The sequence below is a fragment of the Triticum aestivum genome, chromosome 3A (assembly GCF_018294505.1).
Source record: "Triticum aestivum cultivar Chinese Spring chromosome 3A, IWGSC CS RefSeq v2.1, whole genome shotgun sequence".
Classification (NCBI taxonomy): Eukaryota; Viridiplantae; Streptophyta; class Magnoliopsida; order Poales; family Poaceae; genus Triticum; species Triticum aestivum.
The window spans coordinates 323,472,369-323,494,048 of record NC_057800.1 but is presented as its reverse complement, the minus strand read 5'-3'; the positions used below and the strand labels follow the sequence as shown (position 1 = coordinate 323,494,048).

General features: G+C 46.3%; 1 protein-coding gene across 1 annotated transcript in view; it reads left to right on the top strand.

Annotated features, from left to right (window-relative positions):
- Positions 1–21,081, top strand: part of LOC123061242 (ATP-dependent Clp protease proteolytic subunit 3, chloroplastic) — a 32,159-nt gene extending 11,078 nt beyond the window's left edge. Inside the window, exons 3-5 of the mRNA XM_044484243.1 lie at positions 12,636–12,811; positions 20,399–20,494; positions 20,580–21,081. Coding sequence (XP_044340178.1) covers positions 12,636–12,811; positions 20,399–20,494; positions 20,580–20,858 — 551 coding nt within the window. The 3' untranslated portion in view covers positions 20,859–21,081. The remainder of the gene's footprint in view (positions 1–12,635; positions 12,812–20,398; positions 20,495–20,579) is intronic.
- Positions 21,082–21,680: the final 599 nt, after the last annotated feature.

Genomic DNA, 21,680 nt, shown 5'->3' with positions numbered 1-21,680 from the left:
AGAATTAGCGGATGGAAAGAAAAACTCTTATCCACTGGAGGCAAGGAAGTTCTTCTCAAGTCTGTTGTTCAAGCTATCCCAACTTATGCTATGTCGGTCTTTAAAATTTCTAAAAAAATTTGTAAAGGAATAACTGACGAGATGTCGCATTTTTGGTGGGGTGATGACGATAACCAGAGAAGGATGCATTGGATGGCGTGGTGGAAAATGTGTGTCCCGAAAAGCCAAGGCGGAATGGGCTTTCGTGACATTCATTGTTTTAATTTGGCGATGTTGGCTAAACAAGCTTGGCGCATCCTTGAGAACCCAGATTCCTTGTGTGCCACCTTTTTGCGAGCTAAGTATTTCCCTGATGGAGATTTATTGAACGCAAAGTTAAAAAAGGGATCATCCTTCACATGGCAAAGTATTATGGCAGGGGTTAATACCTTAAAACATGGTTATATTTGGCGAGTTGGAAATGGTCAGAAAAGTGACATTTGGGAAGATGCTTGGATCCTTAACTGTGCTAACAGAAAAGTCATCACTCCAAAGGGGCAACATTTGTTATCAAAAGTGTCGGATTTCATTGACCCCTCTTCGAACAGGTGGGATGAGGATCTCATCAGACAAACCTTGTGGCCCGTTGATTCACAGCGGGTCCTTGCTATCCCTCTGCCTTAGTTTGATATGTTAGATTTTGTTGCCTGGAGTCATACTAAGAGTGGGCTTCTTTCTGTTCGGTCTGCATATTTTGTTGAGTGGGATTATCAACATGGAAGGAAACTTCGTCGTACTAATGGAATGGGTCGAACAAACTTTAATCCAATTTGGTGTAAGATTTGGAAGTTATCTTGTCCAGCGAAGGTGAAATTTTTTATTTGGCGAACGCTGTATGGTACTCTTCCATGTCGTGTTACGCTTGCTAATAGACACATGAAAGTTTCACCTTTATGCCCTTTTTGTGCTTCTGGTTTAGAAGATACAAACCATCTGTTGTTTCAGTTCCAGAAGGCAAAAGAGGTCTAGAGAAGGCTTGGCTTAGACGAGATCATTGCTCAAGCTTGTGAAGTTGACCGTGCTGGAGAGGCGGTCCTCGGTTTTTTGTTGCACATGCCTGACCAAGATTTATCTATTATGGGGTCCCAGAATATCCGGGAGATGATTGCCATTACGTCTTGGTATTTGTGGTGGGAAAGACGTAAATTAGTGCACAAGGAGAGAATTCAAGATGCAAAACAGATTGCAATGGGGATACAAGCTCTTACGGCTAATTATGTTGTTGCTTCCAGTCCAAGGGCTTCTATGAAAAGAAGGGGTTGGATTCGTCCCCCGGTGGGTATTGTGAAACTTAATGTTGATGCTTCTTCTGATCATGATCTTCTTAAAGGTACGACTTGGGCTGTCTCGAGGAACGACAAAGGGATTTTTATTGCAGGGGGTACTTGGAAAATTGATCATTGTGTCGATACTCTAACAACGGAAGCTTGGGCTCTCAGATTCGGTCTTTCACTAGCGCATCGTGCGGGTTGCAATCGCCTTATTATTAATTCTGATAATTTGGAGGTTATTGAAATGATGAATAATGGCAGACGGTCAGTAGGAGTGGCGGTGGCAATTTTTGATGATTGCTTTTTTGGCGTGTGATTTTCCTACCTCTAGGTTTGAACATTGTAATAGGGAAGCCAATAAGGTTGCGCACGAGCTTGCTAGGTTGGCTAGATTTTCTTCTACTGTTGATTGGTTTAAGGAGCCTATGATTAAGATTGTACCATTCCTCACAAACGATGTATCTGTTATTTCGGTTGAATAAAGTCCATATGTTTTTCAAAAAAAAGATCAATAGCTATGGTGACACAAGAAACACACACACGGATAGATAGATGGGATCCGCGCAACCAAGGAATGAGCACAAAATGTGTTACCATGGAAAAAGCTCTTGCTGCACGGATGCTAGAGAGGTAATAGCTCGATTGCTCAAATGGGCAAGATACGCTTGTGCACCAACCTATGAGAGTGAACGTACCATCTAAAAACCCAAATATGCTATGTATGTATGCTCCAAGTGTATGTACTATGCAAAATGGCTCAATGCTATTTCTATTGCTTCCAAGCTCTTTTGTATCTCCTCTTTTGCTTAAAAGCTTTTTGCTCTTTTTTATATGCTTAATGCTCGAGCCAAGTATGATATGAGACAAGTATGTAAGATATGCACGGGAGGGACTTATGGCACAATGATGATTGCAAGATGATTGCATGCTAAAACTAGCTATGCAGCGTAAGCGTATCACTAAGGTGCACAATAGTGTGACCCAGCAATTCTCAACTCGCTAGTCTCGATAGGTAAGGTACGCAATAGGTTTGGGGTGATCAATGCAATGGCGAGGGAGAATATACAATGATGTCGTCGAGGTTACCGTCCGTGGTTTGTCGAGTGTAAGCAAGAATGGATGATGATATGGTCGTTGTCGATGTTGCGTCCGAGGCGATGATGAGTAGTGGTGTTCTTGATGTCGAACTGTTCCTAATTAGCCGAAACACCTTAGGAAACGAAAAAAAAACCGTGAACTCAAAATCTTAACCGTCAAATGTCAAATGGTGGTAGCGGAATGCGGTGGTGGTTTCGGAGTTGGCAATGCGGAAGTGGTGGTGGTGGTTGATGAAGAAGCAACCGCCCCTAAGTAGCCGAAACACCTTAGGAGACTCAAATCACAATTCAAGCAACCACAAATGCTATATGGATCAAAATGAGTTAGATTGCGGAAAGCTATGGTGGTTTTGCGGATGATATGGTGGAGGGCCTAGGCAAAGATGCCAAAATGTCAAAATTTTGATGAAATTAAATGATGTTGGAACCTATCTAGATGGATGGGGGATGTAAATAGCTACTCAACGAGCTAAAGAACGTCAAAATCGGACTTCGGATGCGAGAGTTATGATGAAAACGGTGAAGTACTGGTGGCTGAACTGGGGTGGGAGGGAGGGGGCCGTGGGCACGGGGTCCCATGCCCACGGTACATGGCCGTGGGCACGGGGTGTCCAGAGACTTCAGGGGGCCGTGTGAACGTGGTCGGGGGCCCGTGGGTACGGTGGTGGTGGAAATTTCACGATTTTGGGCTCAGATTTGAGGGGGAAAAGAAAAATTGAGGGTGGATTTCGTGGTGGGGAGGTGGGGAAAGCCAAGATCTACTTGCCAAACCACAAAATCATGGATCAAACACAACAAAATCTCACAAGAACCAACAAATTGCAAAAAAATAATTTGGGGGGGGGGGGGGGCTATTTTTGGTGGGGATTTTCGAACTGGGACACAAACAAAATTAGGCTAGAAAACGGTGGGGGGGGGTCCAAATTCGTGATCGACGTGGCTCTAGATACCAAGATGTTGTAGGGTGGAACCCTAATTGATGATCTTTCACGAATTGAAGGGGGATCCACGAAGAACACGAAGAAATCACAAGAGGAACACTCAAGAACAAGCCCAATCACACATCCACTAGACTCACAAACACAAGAGATTCACAAGGTACAAGAAAAATCAAAGGGAGACAAGATACATGGTAAAGTTCATCCCAAACCCAAGAGGAGATGAGGTCTTGATGATCTAGATAGATCCTTCCCTAGATGGGGTCTTGATATCCACTAGGGATCTTCTCCTAGAGGTCTTGATATCCATTGGAGAGGGTAGATAGGAGCAAAGCTCCACTAGATCATATCATGTACTTTGCTAACCCTAGCAAATGGTCTAGGGACGGAATATATAGGTGCCTGGAGGTGAGGGACGAAGTGGAGGGGCAAAAGGGGCATTCCCCGACCAACTCGCAGGAGGGCCCGTGCGCACGGGCTAAGTGGACCCCGTGGGCACGGGGGTCCCGTGTGCATGGTACATGCCCGTGCGCACGGGGTAGACAACAGCTACGGCGAGGGCCCGTGTGCATGGGGTCCAAGGGGCCGGTGCGCATGGGGTGTCCAGAGAGGCTCTGGATAGCTCGTGCGCACGATATCCGGGGAGGCCGTGCGCACGGGGTCGCCTGGGCACTTCTTCTTCCAGCTGCCGGCCTCCTTCCGTGTAGCCTTCTCATTCCTCCTCTTGTACTTGGCGAGGCTCATCAGCTCCCTCGATGTGGTCAACCTCGATGATGGTGTACATGCCCTCTTGAGCTTGGAGGACTCCTCGATGAATGTGTAGCTCCGCACCTATGTATGCACACGAGGGGTCAAGTAGCATACCATCCTTGAAGGGTACAAGTGGACACGAGTAATGGAGATGATTCACCTTTATATGCATGAAGTAGATGTAGCACGTGTCACTTGGCGAAGGGGCTCTTGACATGGTGATGTCCGTAGGATGCTCCGCATCAGGGTGGCCCGGTCTTCATGAATTGGAGATGGATGTAAGGAAGAAAAACACAAACAAACAAAGATGATTCACTCAACAAGGATAAGATTCACACTCAAGTTGAGTTCTTTGCCAGAAAGAACATCTTGCAGTGCTGCAGAACCAGCTGTTGGAGGGGTGTGTAATGTTCCCTGTGGTGTTGCATTTTGACCACTACCCTGTGCTACTTCAGGAGTACTGGGAGGGTTAGTTCTTGGGGCTGGGAATGTTGTGATGAACTGGGACAGAGATGTTTGTAAATCTCCCAAGGTCTTCTGAATGGATTGGAAATTAGTGTTGACATGCTCTCTGAAATCCAAGAACTCCTGCCTATCATCCTCTCTATTGGACTGCAAAGTTTGCACATCAAGCTGAAGGGACTGCAACTCCAATTGAGAAGTATCCGTGGAACTTGCTGGGCCTCCCATAGTGAGTACACCCTAAAGCCGTGGGGTTTACGCTCTGGCAGAGAACTAAGCACCTCAACTGAAGAAATCAGCGAAACGAAGGAGGAATTTTACCACAGCAAAAGCTACAACCCGATCTTGCTGTTGCTGATCCTGCCACCGTACGCCGCCGCCTGCGCCCGTCGCCTAGGTACACCGGATCTGGGTGCCGCCTCCCAAACCTGCACCCAAATGAGTCGTCGCCATCTGCGCCACCAAGAACACACCGTCGCCGAGATTTGGGAGGGAGGGGAAGGATTTTACAGCTCCTCCAACTTCTCCTCGGCACCCAGATCCAACCACCGCCAAGGACTAAACCAAGATATGATTACCAATTGGCAGACCCGAGTAGAATGGATGAACTAAGTTCACACATTCAGGCTAAGTTTGCATTATCATGGCACTTTCAGAGGAAGGATTTGAGGTTACAAGCACGTTACAAGAGGAACTAGCCAACCAGGAACACTGGCGGCGGAAGGGGGAAACCCTAGAAATGCCTCGATGATCTCCAAGTCTCTAGAGAGGGGGCTTTATAGCCCTATAAATTGGTAAGAGCATGGGAAGTGGCAATGAGAGGGTCATCAAGTGCATTAGAGCATGTGCAATAGGCAATCTCAAGTGCAAGATAATCCAAAGCATAATGTGCATAGGGTGTGGTGAAAGTATTGTTACACTTAACACAAATGAAAGAGCAATTGTTCAACATACGCGAGGCAACCAAGTGAATCATGTACTCCCTCCTGTCCATATCCATTGTTGTTGATTTAGTACAACCATAATTAATATAGATCAAGGGGAGTGGCAATCAAGAGTGCATAGCATGTGAGAAAAAAAGACATTGTTGCAATCAAACATATGGTAAGTGCTTGGAATCAATAAGTTTGATGCAACACACAAGGTATATATATCAAGAAACATGGAAAAGTGGCAATGACAAATCAGAGCAAAAATTGCTATCATGTGTGCAAGCAATGTGGTCGAAGATGACCAATATGTGTCATGGTACAAACAACACATGTAGTATGATCCACAATAGCCATGCTCAATGTTTTGGGATTCTCAAAAGAGAAGGATGTCACCTTGAATGCTTGTCCTTCTGCGTTCTTCCCAATGTCGATGCACAAGCAAATATGTTGTAGAAGCGTGTCGGTGGAGGGTGTATGTGGCCCGCTCTCAAGAGCTTCGATGGTCACCTCATGGTGAGTAGGACTTGTCGAGTGTTCCAAGGTTCCTACACATGCACACAACAAAGCAAAGAACGTATGCGCATGGTAGATCAACACATCATCCATCATGATGTGTCGCTTCTCTTGCACATAACCATTAGGATCAAAAGTGCATGAATAATTTGATGCAACAATGTTTATATTTATGGCACTAGCTATATTGTGCAAAGAAGGACAACGAGCATGCTTCACATGAAAAATGTCAAAAGCTCCAATTATATATGAGAATGCTATGGGGGCATTCTCATATGGAAGATTAATAGCATGGTTGCACTCAATACATAGAAACATGATAGAGACAACTAAAAGGGACATATGACAACATTCGATAACAATCATGTCCAAAGCATGGAAATAGGTGCCATCGACCGCATGAAAAGAGCAAGTATTAATCATGTCATGTGAGCAAATAGTGGGCATAAGTAATGCACTTGACATATCACAAGCTCTAAAGCAAATCATGGCAAAATCATCGTCATCGTATTGGCGAGATGTCCTATGAAAAGAACAGTTGGTCAACATGACTCTCCCAATACAATCAACATCAATAGCATGGACGAAGGATGGGACATGGTAATAACAAGTAATATCTCCACCAAGCTTGCAAATACACATACAAGCAATAGAGGGGTATATCATGTATAATGCAAATCATGGGTCACAAAGGCATGGCAACGAAATGAAAATGATCGAAGCATGCCATGTGAACATGGTAAATGAGCACAAGATATGTATTGGACAATAACCGAAGAGGTGCGTGAAATCCTTGCGTGAAGAGAAATGGTGGAGAATAAGCACTCCATGGTGACGCACAACTTGGTTGCTCTCTAGAGCTCTTTTTGTCAACTCGTGCGCTTGCGAGGTTGACGAGGAAGTGTGGTACCTACACAACATTGAAAAAGAAACAATGTGTGCACGTGGTATATGTACACATCATCCATCATGATGTGTATGTGCATGCGAGAGCAGTGTCGGAGCTATGTGCAATGCCGAGGGGGCCGCTGCCCCCAGCTGTAGCATATTTACCGAAGGAAGGAAATAAGAGCCATAAATTAAAAAGATTGCTGTCATTTGGCTCCCCAAAGGTGCATATTTTCTCTTTGCCCCCCCCTTTGATTCTCTTCTAGCTCTGCCACTGCGTGAGGGTTAGAACAAACGATGAAATTCTCAAAGAAATTTGATGCACGGTAGAAGAATGACATCCATCATGTATTGATAGTTATTATGCTTAACATGATTGGACGCAAAGGGTAGCAAGTATATGGTGCATCAATATTAATGTTTGTATCATCCATATCAAAGTCAAGCATATTGTGCACACAAATATGGGGAGCATGCAATGCATAGGATGAATCAAATCTCCTAACACGCATGAGGAAACTATGGGGGCTTCCTCATGAGCAATAGTATAGGCATGGTTGCAATCAAGACAAGTGCTATATGGAGAAATTGAACAACATCAAAACTATGCATATTCAAAGCAAGGCGGTCATGGTATGGGGTATGTGAAGAATTGCGCAAATTATGTAAAGGGAGCATGGCAATATCAGCACAACATATGCAAATAGCACTAACCAAGAATTTGTCATCTATGCCATATTCACATATCAAGTTCATTTTAATGGAAATGACATAGTCACTACTAAATGAGCTCAAAGATTTGATATCGGAAATCTCATTCATAGCACATGACAAGGATTGTGGAGTTGCAAACATGATATCACATACGAAATTATCACAAGAGCATCACAACTACTAGTCATCACATACTTATGATCACGCTCATCATGAACGGGTGGCAAATCAAAGCATGTAAAAGGCATAATAGCATGCGACATAGCAAGAGGGGCATTAATATCATGCGAGCAATCCATGTCCGGTAATGGGACAAGAGCATCACCATCACCTATATTATTACCTTTGGAGGTCGAATCATGTGGTGTAGGTGTGGCGGAACGGACCATCTTGTGGTCATCATCGTCGCAGGAGCACGGCGGCGCATCACAGAAAAACAAGATTGCAACAGTGGCAGCCTTGTGCAATGGCTGTTGTGCGTCCTCCAGCGGCGGCCGGGGTGCGACACTGTGACCGAGGTATAGGACGGGGAGACTAGGGCAACGGCCTCGACAAGGAGGGTGGTGGAACGATGTGCCCGGGCATAGCTTCAAGTTGGTTGCGAGAATGCACGTATGTGTCGGTGTTCGCGGCATGTGGCTAGGCCATGGCATCGGTGAAGGACAATTTGTTGTTGTTGACTTGCGAGGTGTTTGATCCCATAGTTGATGGCTTTCAACGGTGGTGTGTCGGTGTCCTTGGGATGGACGTCCGGCCCGAGGGCGGACACTTGTCGTCTGCTCGACAAGGTTTCCGTTTGTTGATGGGGACGGAGTGCAACAACGCTCCCTCATCGACATCATGCTTGATGGCATCTGCCTCTGTACATATGGAGGATGCCGGGGCAACGGTCCCGGAAATGTGGTGGATGTTACACGTCAGCTCACGATGTTGTGGTGTGACAGTGGTCAGATTAGCGCCGCGACATGGGCGCCCCCCGACGGCAGGGGCCGTCTTTTTTGGTGGGAAGACGTCCCACCCATCAGCTAGCGCAACTATGCCGTATGCAGTGGAGTACTGGCAAAGGTGACTGTCAAGAGACCCGTCATCAAGATGCTGGTTGAAACACCGCTTCATATCCGGGGTGAAAACTCTTGTTCTGGCCTTTACTGGTTGGGCTCAACAGCAACGAACTTGCGTCGTTACTTTGTTCAAGGCGTTGCCTCCTTGTCTGATTTACCGGCTTTTAGTGGTTGGTCTCGGCAACCAGGATGAAAATCCTTGTCCTAACAATGTCGGATGTGGCGACGACGGTGCAAGGACGTGTACCCTTCTTGAAGGCGCTGCTATGGAAGAAGTCGACTTAGTCATAGATGTTTTATTCATTTTTCTTGTAATGGTTATGTTGTAGTTGTCTTAGGTTTGTACTCTACTTAATAATTAATAACAATGGCTGTTTGCATCGCAGTGATGCAGAGGCTACAAAAAAAAAGTGTAGCCACGGCCTGATTCCGGTGCCATCGCTTTGGACCCCATCTCAACGATGGTGGTGAGAAAGAGGAGACGTATGCTTCAGGTGCTTTTAAGGTGAGGCTTAAGCTTCACTTGCTATCACGTGAAGATGCTGGTGATGGTAGCAACCTCATATGGCTCTCCCCATCATGAATTTTTGTAGAATATTCCTCTTCTGGCCGCACCATCCACTTGATACTCCCAACCAAACAGGTGGATGAGGGTCAAAACCATGGATGGCCCCAGCCCACCCTGGCTTATCCCTCAAACGAAACACACCCTAAGTTGTTGTGATGACCTTTTTTCTAAACTAGGAAAAAGGCCCGTGCGTTGCAACGGGAGAATATCAGACTCTAGCCCTGATAATAGTGTCTCAAGACCTTCACTCCTCAGTGACGCGAGCTTCTATCTGGCGGTGCCCAGGAGAGGAACGCTTCAGTGACAAGCGATAACTGGATCGCTAATGAAGACGTGGTGGCATATCGCGCACTACACACATCGTGTACATGTTCTCCACAAGATGATGGCGCAACACCCGCCCATCTGCTGCTCCCGCCGTAGCCAACCGACACATCTTACTCCTGCTGGCACGACCACCAAGCAGAGGGAAGGTGTGGGAAAAATTATTGTCATCTTAATGGTCCACCAAGCACATCTTGTATAAATGTAGCAAAAGGTTAGAGTAGTATTACTGGGAAATTTACTCCCCTTTCATGAACCCATATAGATATAAGTTGATAAAAAACCAAAAATTATGTGTCATGATTTGTAAGCAAATAGCAAGTGGTAGATCATATATGCACTTATTTTAAATGTGTGAGTATATTAGGATGAGTGACACATACACTTATAAAGATATTGCATTTGCCTTTTGGACCTTATGTAATACTCAACGAGTGACTCTACATTCTAAATATGTCTATATACATCCGTATGTAGTTCATATTGAAATCTCTAGAAAGACTTATATTTAGAAACAGAGGGATTATATGGGAGCATGAGTTGGCAATCAGTCCATCCTTTTAGTATGCATTTTATTCATCCCATCCGCGTTCCTGAAAGTAAAGATATTAGTACGTATTAGTATGTACACATATTGATTTCCATTGGTGAATGGTTTTAGCTCAAGCACATGGACCCATCCTGACCTCTTCCAGAGAAGGCTTATCTCTTCACATCGATACACTTAGACGGCCAACCTTATTCTCTTCTAGGCAGCCACCGCTCTATCTGCTCCTTGTTCGTCAAAGCGGCTGCATGGCCCATATGGCCGCTGGCCGACGTGGAGCGTGTGGCAGGCTGGAGGAGCCTGGGTGTGCTCGGCCTCTGGGTCCACGCCCGCGACCCCGCGTTCATGCGGTCGGTCGGAGGTCGTGCAAACTGCAGCAACCGCGCTGCTCCTGCTCGTTTGAATGTTTGATTCGCGCCCCCCTGTGTGGAGTGCACGGGTCGCCGGCTTCTTTGAGACGCTCTAGGGCGCCGGCGCCGAGGGTCTCGCCGCGATGTTCGGGGAGCGGGCCTGGCTTCGGATGCGCCGCCTGCAGTCAGTTCAGGGCCGCCGAGAGGAGCGGCGGCTAGCTCGGCGCCGCGCTTCCCGTAGCTCTGGACGCTGGACTCTCGGCTGCCGTTGTTGTCGTCTGGTTTTCCGCATCCATGGCAATGGAGCGCATGTTCCCGCTCCTCCTCTCTTCACTTCCCCGGCGGCGCCGATTCAGAAGCCAATGTCCCCCATCGAGACCCCCTTACATCTCACCCTATGCATGTTCCGGCGAGGTGGTTGCCTCTGTTCCTCCAAGCTTATCGTCTTGTTTGTCTCCTCGCTTGCGTCGCCATCGGCATCAACCGAGATTCATCCTTCCTTTTTAATAATAGCCCCAAGACATCCCACAATTCCTTCCTTTCAACTATGGAAATCCATAGTTCCTTCCTTTAATACCGTGAAAGACAGCCCACAATTCCGTTTAGCCTCAAGTCTATTCCCACTCTCCTTTTTAGGACGCCCTGCTCATATTGCAGGGAAGCTGTGGTCCTATAAACTGGTAGAATCCTGTCTAAAGCAGCGAGGTGGGATAATTGAACATGTAATATAGATGGCTCAGCTGGTTGCTGCAGCTCTCGACGACAATTGAGGTCCCGAGTTTGAACCCTGATGTTGGCCATTTTTTTGTGTGCCTGCGAAAAGGCCCATCCGTGGCCCATTAGAAAAGATCGACAATGCAACAACTTGAGGGCCCAGTGGCGCGCGATGTACGAAAAAGGTGGGGCGGATGGACGGACGAAAACACGGGCGAAATTATGGTGGTAAGAAGCAATAGCCCTTTTATTAGTAGGTATAGATGTGCTGAGATTACCCTTATACATTGTCAGGAGCAAAATGAAAATCTTTAAACCAGCAGCCAGGCAACCATAGCCACTGCTGTTGAAATAGAACACTGCAAGCTTACAACGAATTTCCAATCAAAGATGACAACATAGGTGAAGTATAAAATTTGTAGCACGCCTATTTGCTCTTAGCCTTCCAATCAATAACTGCCACCTCATCACTATGGTTTTCTCATCACCAAGTCATTTAGTCTCTCACGTAGCAGTAACACAAGCTCCTGCCACCTCTCTATCATGGCAAACTGGCAACATCCAAGCCATGGTGTCAATACACCTGTATCAACTCAGGATATTTTATCAACTCCATTGACCCAGCTGACCATTTCTTTCATGGGCACCAACTTGCGGATAAAGAAATAATCTTATGGATCAACTCTTTCCCTATATGTGAGTAAAAATACATTGCAATTTGCATCATCGCTGCCCCTTCCCCCTTCCGATTCATCCATCAGTCAGCTAATGTCAGCATCCACCATATCCTGCATGTCTTGCAAGTGGCTGATGGCTCACATTTATTGCTGGATGCATCATCCTTTGACTACCCTTCCTTTTGCTCCCAGGAAATTCAAGTACAGAACCAACCAATCAGTCAGTACACACAGGTTCTGCCATAGTAGTACATGGCGTGATCACCGCCAGCTGATGGTCTCTATTGGGCGTACTTTGGCGCTGGCTCGAGGATGTCTCCAAGGCCTCGTCGAAGTGGCCATCACTAGCTGCAGAGGTGCCAAGATGCCAATACATTTAAAGCATGTCCTGAAACATCAGAGCACATGACTTGTTTACCAGAATGTCAAGTGCAGTTGCTGAACAGCATCACAACTTTTAGGCTGTTTATAGAAAGCTCAGCGTCTCCGCACGGTTCCTTGAAGCTAACCATTTCGACTTATTTGATCGAAATCTTGCTAGCTCAGTGAGCTTTCTTTATCTGTTTAGTTCAGCTTGTCTTAGCCTACCTTCTGTACATGGATTTTTTTTTCTAGTTCAAAGTTTCTTGGCCTTCCTTTTGTATGACGTTAGAGTGTCTTAGCCTGCCTTAACAGTTAAACCGACTGAAATTACAACTCGTTGATAACTTCTGTAACCATTTCCCAAATTTCTGTCTTTTCTAATTGATGTTGTATGCTCTAGTATAACTTCTGCCACATCAATTACCAGGAATGGGGATTTATGATGCCATGAAATTTTGCAAGGCTGATATCTCAACTGTTTGCTTTGGATTGGCGGCTTCCATGGGTGCATTTTTGTTAGCTGCTGGGACAAAGGGAAAGAGATTTTGCATGCCAAATGCGAGAATTATGATCCATCAGCCATCAGGGGGAGCTGGTGGGAAGGTAGGATTTCCTAATGTAGTTCATTTTTGCAAATAGTTAGTGATGGAATCATGAATTAGCTTGCTAAAAAACCATATGTAAGTTTTTTGATTAATGGATGTAGTGTCGTATTATCAAACAGCTTATGTTGAAGTCTGGAAACTAAAATGGCCTAGTACCGATTGAACTAACAAACCTTATTTCTGATACAGTACCTTGACTGTTTCGTGAGGTGTCAAATTTGTGGGGGCATAATCCGTGCATTCCTTATGTGCTTTCAATATATAATAAAGTTTAAAAAATATACACTACAATGTGATGTGACTGAGGCAAACAAGTGTGATTTCAAAGTTAAATTCTTCGAGGTAGATGTGCCAAGAAGAAAATTATGATCAGTTTGTGTGATATAGAGGGCTATGATCAAAGTTAAACTCTTCGAGGCAGCAGCTTGGTCTGCAAGTGCTCCTCGGCCACAACGCTGCCGCTCCATGTAGCGGTCTCCTCTTCTTCGAGGCTGTCAGAGCAGAATAAGTGTTAGTCATTCACGATTAATACATAAAATATCAAACAAGAGGCAAGGTACTTACACGATGCCTTGGGCGGGTTAAAGCCCAACCTCTACCTCCTTTTCAGAGTGGAGGAGGGCTTTGTCAGCCTGGCACAGCCCGCAGGCTCACCTCCGGCCGCCGTAGAGTGGCTTTGCAGGGACGCTTGGCGGATGGGGACAGCCTCCATGGGTTCCTTGATGCGGATCCCATAGTAGGCTTCCTCTTGTGTGCATTGATAGGAGGGGCCGCCTTCCCTTCGCCAGCCGCTCTAGCGGTAGTTTTCCTCGAAGACTATTCATGACGCCGCCTTCCTAGCACCACTGTTGGACTCGACTTCACCGCCGCCTGCGCCAGCACAGCTTGATGCATGACCGGGGTGGTGCAACATAGCACGAGTCGGCAGTGGAGGGTCAGAGGCAAGACCTTCGAAAGTCCATGGGAGTAAAAACCAAGTCAGAGTTTGATGGAGGAAGCAAAAATCAATCGAAGGAAAAAATACTTGCCTGTGGCGGTGGATTGACTGTGTTGAACCCATGACGTCCCTCATCGAGCACGTAGAGGTGGTCGTGGTCCTCGTTGGGGATCTCCAAGAAGTTAGCGATCCTAGCTTTGACGGCCTCCTTGTCCGTAGGAGTGCTGATCATTGTATTAGGGTCTTCCTAACTAGGATATTTTGGTATGCAGTCGTACCTGACCCTTAGGGGCCGGATTCGGCGACACAGAAATGCCATTAGGAGTGTATACACGGTCACTCCCTCTTTTAGCTGCTTGATCTTGAGGAGTACCTTGGTCGCTGGCTTCTCGACAAGTAGTCCCTTGGCTCCGAAGGAGTCATGGTGAACTCTGGCAGACTTGGAGTCCCGTTGGCGATGTAGAACCCCGCCAATTCTTCACCGACTTGTTCACAGTATACTCCAAAATACTCTATCTTGATGTCTGTCTTGTCCCCTAGATCCAACCGGATCTGGAAGATAGCGCCATCACAAACGTTCGTCTTGTCCACTTGGGGCTGCGGCTTCACGCAGGCGCGCCAAAAGTTGAAGTGGGGGCGGATGCTGATGAGGCAATTGCAAGACGTGATGAAGATCGCCACATGGAGGATCGAGCTGAGGTTGAGATTGTGCAGCTCCAACATGTTGAAGAAGGGCAGCCCCCGCAAGTTGTGCACGGGCTACGAATGGTCATAGACGGTGGTTGCGGTGGAGAAGCCGCCTCGTCGGGGCGAGGTGCCGAAGCAGCAATTCCTTGTGCAGAGTGTTGTAGGGTCAAAATCGCCAGCGATAGAAGCCTGGTGGAGGTCAACATCGTGGATGCTCAAGGTGGACTCCTTGAAGTTCGATGCCATGAAGTCCAGAAGGTCGAGTGTCTCCCACGGGATAACTTCCTCCTTGCAGTCCCAAAGCGGCTCCTTGATCTGGAACTCGAATTGCTCCTCGCCCTTGCTGCAGCGCATCCGAGCGGAGCAAGAGTTGGGTGGTGAGAGCGCGGGATTTGGTGGAAGCCAAAATCTCGAAGCTTGCTAATGCAGTGCGAGGAAGACCCAGGCAAGAGCAATGGAGCGCGGTAAAAGGTAAAAATCCCCTCTTTGTTATCCATGACCAAAGACATTGAAGCGTCTGTCACCGATTGTTTGCCATGTGCCCCACTATTTCTCCGAAACATCCCATGACGTGCGAAGATCGAGGAGGTTAATGGGCATGCATGGCAACCGCTGACGTCACACACAACTGGCACATCTCTTGGTGCTCCTTTGACCAACATTGACTTGTTTCAACTAGACCTGGTGACTCTTAGAGCTCCCGGTTGCTTGGAACGGGCTTAGACCAGTTCAATCTATTCAAGCCCAACCCTGGGGCGTCACGCGCCGTCGTTCGCTTTGATTGAACTTGGCCCAAAAGACTTCTGACGGTTTCACAACCAACGGAGCACCTTTGGCGGGGACATAGATGCCAGTGCATCACCCTGACGACAATTAGTTCGTCAGAGCAACAACTCTGATAAAACGCAGATTTCGGAGTCGAGCTCTAATAGCTATGCAAATTTCAGGGCACCCTAATGGTGGTTAAATCGCCAGAGCCTCGCTCCGATGACGTCAAACTTTCAGAGCGTAGCTCTAAAGGTACGAGAATAGCTCTGCTTGTTCGGAAAACCATTGGTGGCAACCCACCAAGGGTTCTACAACAGTCTTGGAAAGCTCTCTTGTGAAGGGAATCCATAGTGTCTGCTCCCCTACGAGCGAAAGGTTAGACGATAACAAATTTGATCAAGAAGCATTTTGACTTCTATTTTGGTTAGGATGAGAGTTCTTTGGTTATCCCTCCCATAGGCTTTTGCTAGCAACATGATCGACTCCTACGCTAGATACCTTGCAGGAGTTCCGTCTGAATTCATGGCGTGCTCGGGATAACTGGTGAGAATAAAGTCAGACGATTAACTTGTTACTCACATAACGGCCGCGGGCTTCTTCGTCCGAGGATAGAGGTTGTTTAGACCTATGAATTACTAATCATCTTATTTCATGAACTTCTTGAGCTCATCAAGGCTAGTCCGCCGATCGACGACAAGGCGCAGGTGCGCTCAGTCCGAAAACGATTCTAAACCTCAATTTAGACAAAGTATCAACAACTGACATCTTGAAGAGCTTTGGGGCTACTGACAATTCCATACCCCAGAGGACAGAAGAGGCCCAACAACCACAGGGTGCCCCAACTTTATTCCTTGGACTCCTCTGGCAATACAGGGTGCATCGCCACCTTGGTGGGCAAGACAAGAACTTTGTTACGTATGTAGCCAGTTCTTCTGTATTTAGGCATATACTAACCAACTTGGGACTCCTATAAACCTAGCCACGACCGACATATAAGGCGTGGCAGTTAACCCCCCCCCCCCCTGCGGATAGGTATCTCTTACACTACGTCTTAGGACAGAATCATCTATGACAAAGCCCGTATATGATCTCGCGATCTAACCCTTCGTAGATACAAACCCTAGTTCTCATACGAGGCGAGATCATCAATACAGACAAGCAAGAAGTAGAATATTACCTCGACCAAAGGGCCTGAACTTGGGTAAATCTTCCTCGTGTGCACCATTCGGATCTCCAACACCTGCGCTACCCCTAGATGGATATTGTCAGGAAAATACCAGGACAAGATCGGACATTGACAACGCTCGGTGTTGTGTTACCTCTTGGGCGCATTGGCTCGGATCCGGCTGGTGGGTCCAATACTTTGAGGCTGCTTTGTTGGCGTCGTCTAGCAAAGATGATGGAGTTGAGCGACTTGTGTGGCAATGATGGTGGTGACGAGCGGAATTGGGTCGCGGTATGACCTTTGTCGTTGATCGCTTGTCGGTCTTCTGGGTTGTCCGTGCAATGTTTTTGTCGTGTGGCGGTGAAGTCAGAGCTACAGGTGTTGCGGGCAACATTGCGGCAACGATGCCTCGAGAAAGGCGGTTTTCTTGTATGACGATCTCTAGCACAAAGTTTGCAGTTTTCTGATACGAGGCTCATCGTCGAAGTCGGAGCTGCCTTGTCCTCGACGTGTTTGAGTCCTATCACTAGCGTTTGTGGCCTGTTGAATGTTTTTTCTTAGTATGGCTTCACACGGTTGTTGTTGTCGGTAACAAAGTTTGAGTCACTTGCTCAAGGAGTGATGATGATGTGTGCTATCTTAGTGGTATTTCTATCCTCGATGGTGTGTATGTGTTGTTTCTGTTGTGTGCTCGGTCGGCTGATGGTGTCCTTGAGACTGTCATGTTCCGTGACGCTCAACGAGGGCGGGTGTATCGGTTTTAGCCTTGTTTTGGTAATTAACTACGGTCATCTCCATGTACACCTCAACATCTCCCCAAGCCCCAAGTAGACCTAGCATGAGAGCTCATGCATGTGCCATTGCACATCAACTCAATCGAGCTTGGCATGAATATCCATTGGACTTGGTTACTACCTCATCGTGTAACCACATGTGTCTTTAGGTACGTGGACGACCCCCGCCAAGGATCTAAGGAACCTCGCGAAGTCCGAGAAGAGGAGCTAGAAGGGCACATGGAAGGAGGAGCCCAGCAGCTGGAAGAAGAAGCGACGCACAGACGACCCCGTGCGCACGACCCCTCTGGACCCCGTGTGCACGAGCTATCCAGAGACTTTCTGGATACCCTGTGCGCACGGGCACCCGCTGGAGCTGCTGACCTCCCTGTGCGCACGGGCCTGTACCATGCACGCGGGACCCTGTGTCCACGGGGGTACTTTAGCCCGTGCGCACGGGCCTGCCCGTGAGCTGAACGGGGAATGCCCCTTTTACCCTTCCACTTCGTCCCTCACCTCCAGCCACCTATATATTCCGTACCTAGGTCATTTGTTAGGGTTAGCAAAGGATATGATAGGATTTAGAGAGAGCTTTGCTCATCTACCTCCTTTTTGGATCAAGACCTCCTAAGGGAGAAGGATCCCCATCATAGGATCATCAAGACCTCCTATGGGAGAAGGATCTCTCTAGATCATCAAGACCTCATGTCCTCTTGGATTTGGGATGAACCTTACCATGTATCCTTGTTCCCTTTGATTGTTCATGTACCTCATGGATCTTATGTGTTTGTTAATCTAGTGGATGTGTGATTGGGCTTGTTCTTGAGTGTTCCTCTTGTGATTTCTCCACGTTCTTCCCCGTGTTCTTCGTGGATTTCCCCTCCAATTCGTGAAAGATCACCAATTAGGGTCTCCACCCTACATCATCTTGGATCAGAGCTTAGGTTCTCGCAAATTTGGAGTCTACCTCCTTCATTTTTAGCCTATTTGTTTGTTTTTGTCCCAATTTGAAAATCCCCACCAAAAATAGTCTCACCAATTTTTTTGCCATTTGTTGGTTCTTGTGAGATTTTGTTGTGTTTGATCCACAATTTTGTTGTTTGGCAAGTAGATCTTGGCCTTCCCCATCTCCCTACCATGAAATTCACCCCCAAAATTTCTTTTCCCCTTCAAATCTGTGGTTCAAATCGTGAAATTTAAGCCACCCCTATGCCCACGGCCCCCGAAAAGTCTCTGGACACCCTGTGCGCACGACCCCCCCCCCCCCCCCCCCCCCCCCCGGTAATAATCAGTTGCCACCGCTTCATCGTTTCGGTCATAACTTTCACATCGGGAGTCCGATTTCGTCTTCTTTAGCTCGTTGCATAGCTATTGACATCTACCTTCAATCTAGATAGGTTCCACCACCATTTGACTCCATCAAAATTTTGCCATTTTGCCATCTTTGTTTCCTTTCCGCATACACCACCCACCATACTCTTCGACCACCTTAACCCAATTTTGACCCATTTTGCTGGCAACTCCCACTTGACCCTAATATTGAGTGATCGCTAGGGGAGAGCTCCCATGTGACGATTAGTTCGCCCTGGGAGCAGCTCCCAGCGACCATTTCTGGTCGTTCGCCAGGGTAGGGTGTCAGGGTGACCCTGAGACACATAAGGCCCATTTAAGTGTTTTTTCTAAACTGCCACGTTAAACTTTGAAATAAAAAAATGTCGAGTGATCTAGATATTTTCGGCCATGCTAAACTTTAAAACTGCCATCCTTTATATAAAAAATGTCATATGAACAAAAAAAACGCACAAATTTGTAAAAATGCCATGCTCTGAATAAATATTGAAAATTGCCGTGCTACTTTATAAAACTGACATCCTCTAGAGAAAATATTTTATCTGGATAAGCCCCAAAAAAAACCTGCCATGCAATAAAAAAATGCCATGCCCCTTGTTAATAAGAAAACTGCCATATTATTAGTAATAAAAATGACATGCTCTTAATCATAAAAATGTCATGTTACTAATTATTAAAATGCCATGCTCTTAATAAAAATTTTCATGGGTGCATTGAAAAAGACATGGAAATTGCCATGCTACATATAATAAAAATGCACATGGCAAGTTTAGGGGGAAAAATCACCTCTAAAAATAAAGGATTTTTGTTCTTTCAAACAATGGGAAATTTAGGGATTTTTTTCTTTTTCAAATAAAAAATGAATATAAAAACAAAATAACTTGAATATGTTTGAGCGCAAAGTGTTCACAAACACCTCTGTAGCCCAACTAGTGAGTGCGCGTAGCTATACTGCAGGAGGGCATGAGTTCGATCCGCACTTTTTTTGAAGAAAAAAAGTAAAAAGGTCGTTCGCCAGGAGAGCAGTTGCAGTGAACTCTTTTAGGGAGCTGACGTGGTGTCAAATTTGCGCCAAGATCCGTGTGGCCAAATCAGATGGCAGGAAGGGTGTTCGCCAGCATCAGCCTCCAGGTGAACGTTCGCCAAATAGCATTTCCGTTAATACAAACTCATTGAAAAAATAAATAGATTTCAGTGTAAACTTGTCTCCAGAAAGTAAATTGAAGTTTTTCATAACCATGCATTACTTTTTGAAGACGATGCACTAGAACCCTACCTAGATGTAGGATGTGCAATATACTTGATAAATACACCCTGAAGCACCTAAATTTATCATTTTGTACTCCATATAGACCGCCGGAGAGGCCCAATACAAACACACTACGCAATACATTGATTCTTATCCTTTATCAGTGTGCACATGTTATAATCCAATTTGCTTCTGGCTAAGATTAGTGAAACAGTTTCATATTAGCCAGTGGTTGGTCTTATGCTGGACGCACATGCAGGTTCCTTAGACCAGTGGTTAGTGATCTACTATCCTGGTAAAGTATGGAGAATATCGATAATATGCTATCTTTATTCATCATTCAAGTTGTTCGCTGTTCCTCAAATGATGTTTTATTTTGTAAGTTCTGAGATGGGAGGCCTAGTGTGAGCAACGTATAGCACACTTGAGATGAAATTGGTGGAAAAGGTGAGACTTGAAAGTATTAGTTACAACGTGCCATTATACTTCCTAGTATCTGAACAAGACTGCCAGATGGCCTACATTTTAGAAATCAGGCTGGGGTATCTTCATTTCTGACTAGCATGCAAGTGCTATCCTGGCAGGTGATCCTGATCTGCAAGTTCACAGCCATTCTTTCTTCAAAAGTGTAATATGTTGATTCATGCATGTGGCAGGCCACAGAGATGGGATTGCAGATAACAGAAATGCTCTATGAGAAGATAAAGATCAACAAGATAATGTCAAGGATCACTGGAAAGCCTGAAGAGCAGGTAGTCCTCCAGAACTTGTTGCCCATGCTTTTGCCTATCCAACAGCAACAGAAAACTGCATTGTGCTGATTGCTGTTTCTTGTAGATTGACGAGGACACGAAGTTTGACTGTTTCATGAGTCCTTGGGAGGCCAAGGATTATGGAATAATTGACAGCATTATAGATGAGGGGAAACTTGGATTGGTAGCTCCTGTATCGGGAGCTGTGCCACCCCCAAAATCACGTGTGTGGTACTTGTGGAACGCTTCAGGACCAACTAGAAAAATAATGAAAAATCTACCTTCAGAGGAAAAGCTCATTCGAAATGGCAATGTCAGTGTAAGTGGAGCTGATGGAATGCTGAAGGAGGCCTCATCAACTTGAGATATGTCTACCAGCTTACAGCATCACCATGGGTTTAGGATCAAAGACGTGGCTTGCTATACAGGCCAGAGCATACAATGTGCAATTTTCAGGGTGCAGATCTGTATGCCTTGCCGGTACTCGAAGATTGGCTGTAGTGCTGTTTGTATGCTGTATTGTATTATTTTTCCTGTATACGGTTGATTTATTGATCTTGCAGTGCAACCATCATTTCGCAGGAGAATAGCATCCTTGCTTATTTTGTGCCCTTGATGTATACTTGTTTTTGTCATGGGGTACACGTGCATCTTTGGCAGATCCAGTAAACCGCGGTACCGCAAATTTTGTTTAATGGCTACTGTAAAACCATTTTGCGGTACAGCGGAAGGCATGGCAGAGCGGATCCTTCTTACCATGCTGCATAATTTACACATAGTAGATAAACATAGTTCCTGCCACCATAGTTCACTGGAAGTTCATCGCACAAACATAAATATAGTACATAACCTAATCTAAACTGCTCTAGTCCTTGACATGGAGACGAAACTCCATTGTGGAGTTGGAGAGAAAGAAGGCGAGCTTGAACTCCTTATTGCCTCGAGCCATGCGGCGGCACCTTCTTTGGCCGTGACTGCCTCATTCGCCTCGGCAAGCCACGCTCCCCACCTTGCGGAAGTGCTTGGTGGTCGGCCAAAGGATGTCATCGAGGCAGTTGAACTCCCTCTGACCGCCATTGCAGGAGAGGGCGCATCACTCCCTCGCCTGCACGCGGCGCCATTCCTCGATCGGGGGCGATGAAGCTCTCGGCCTCATTGTTGTGGCAGGCTTGCTTGTGCGGCAGCG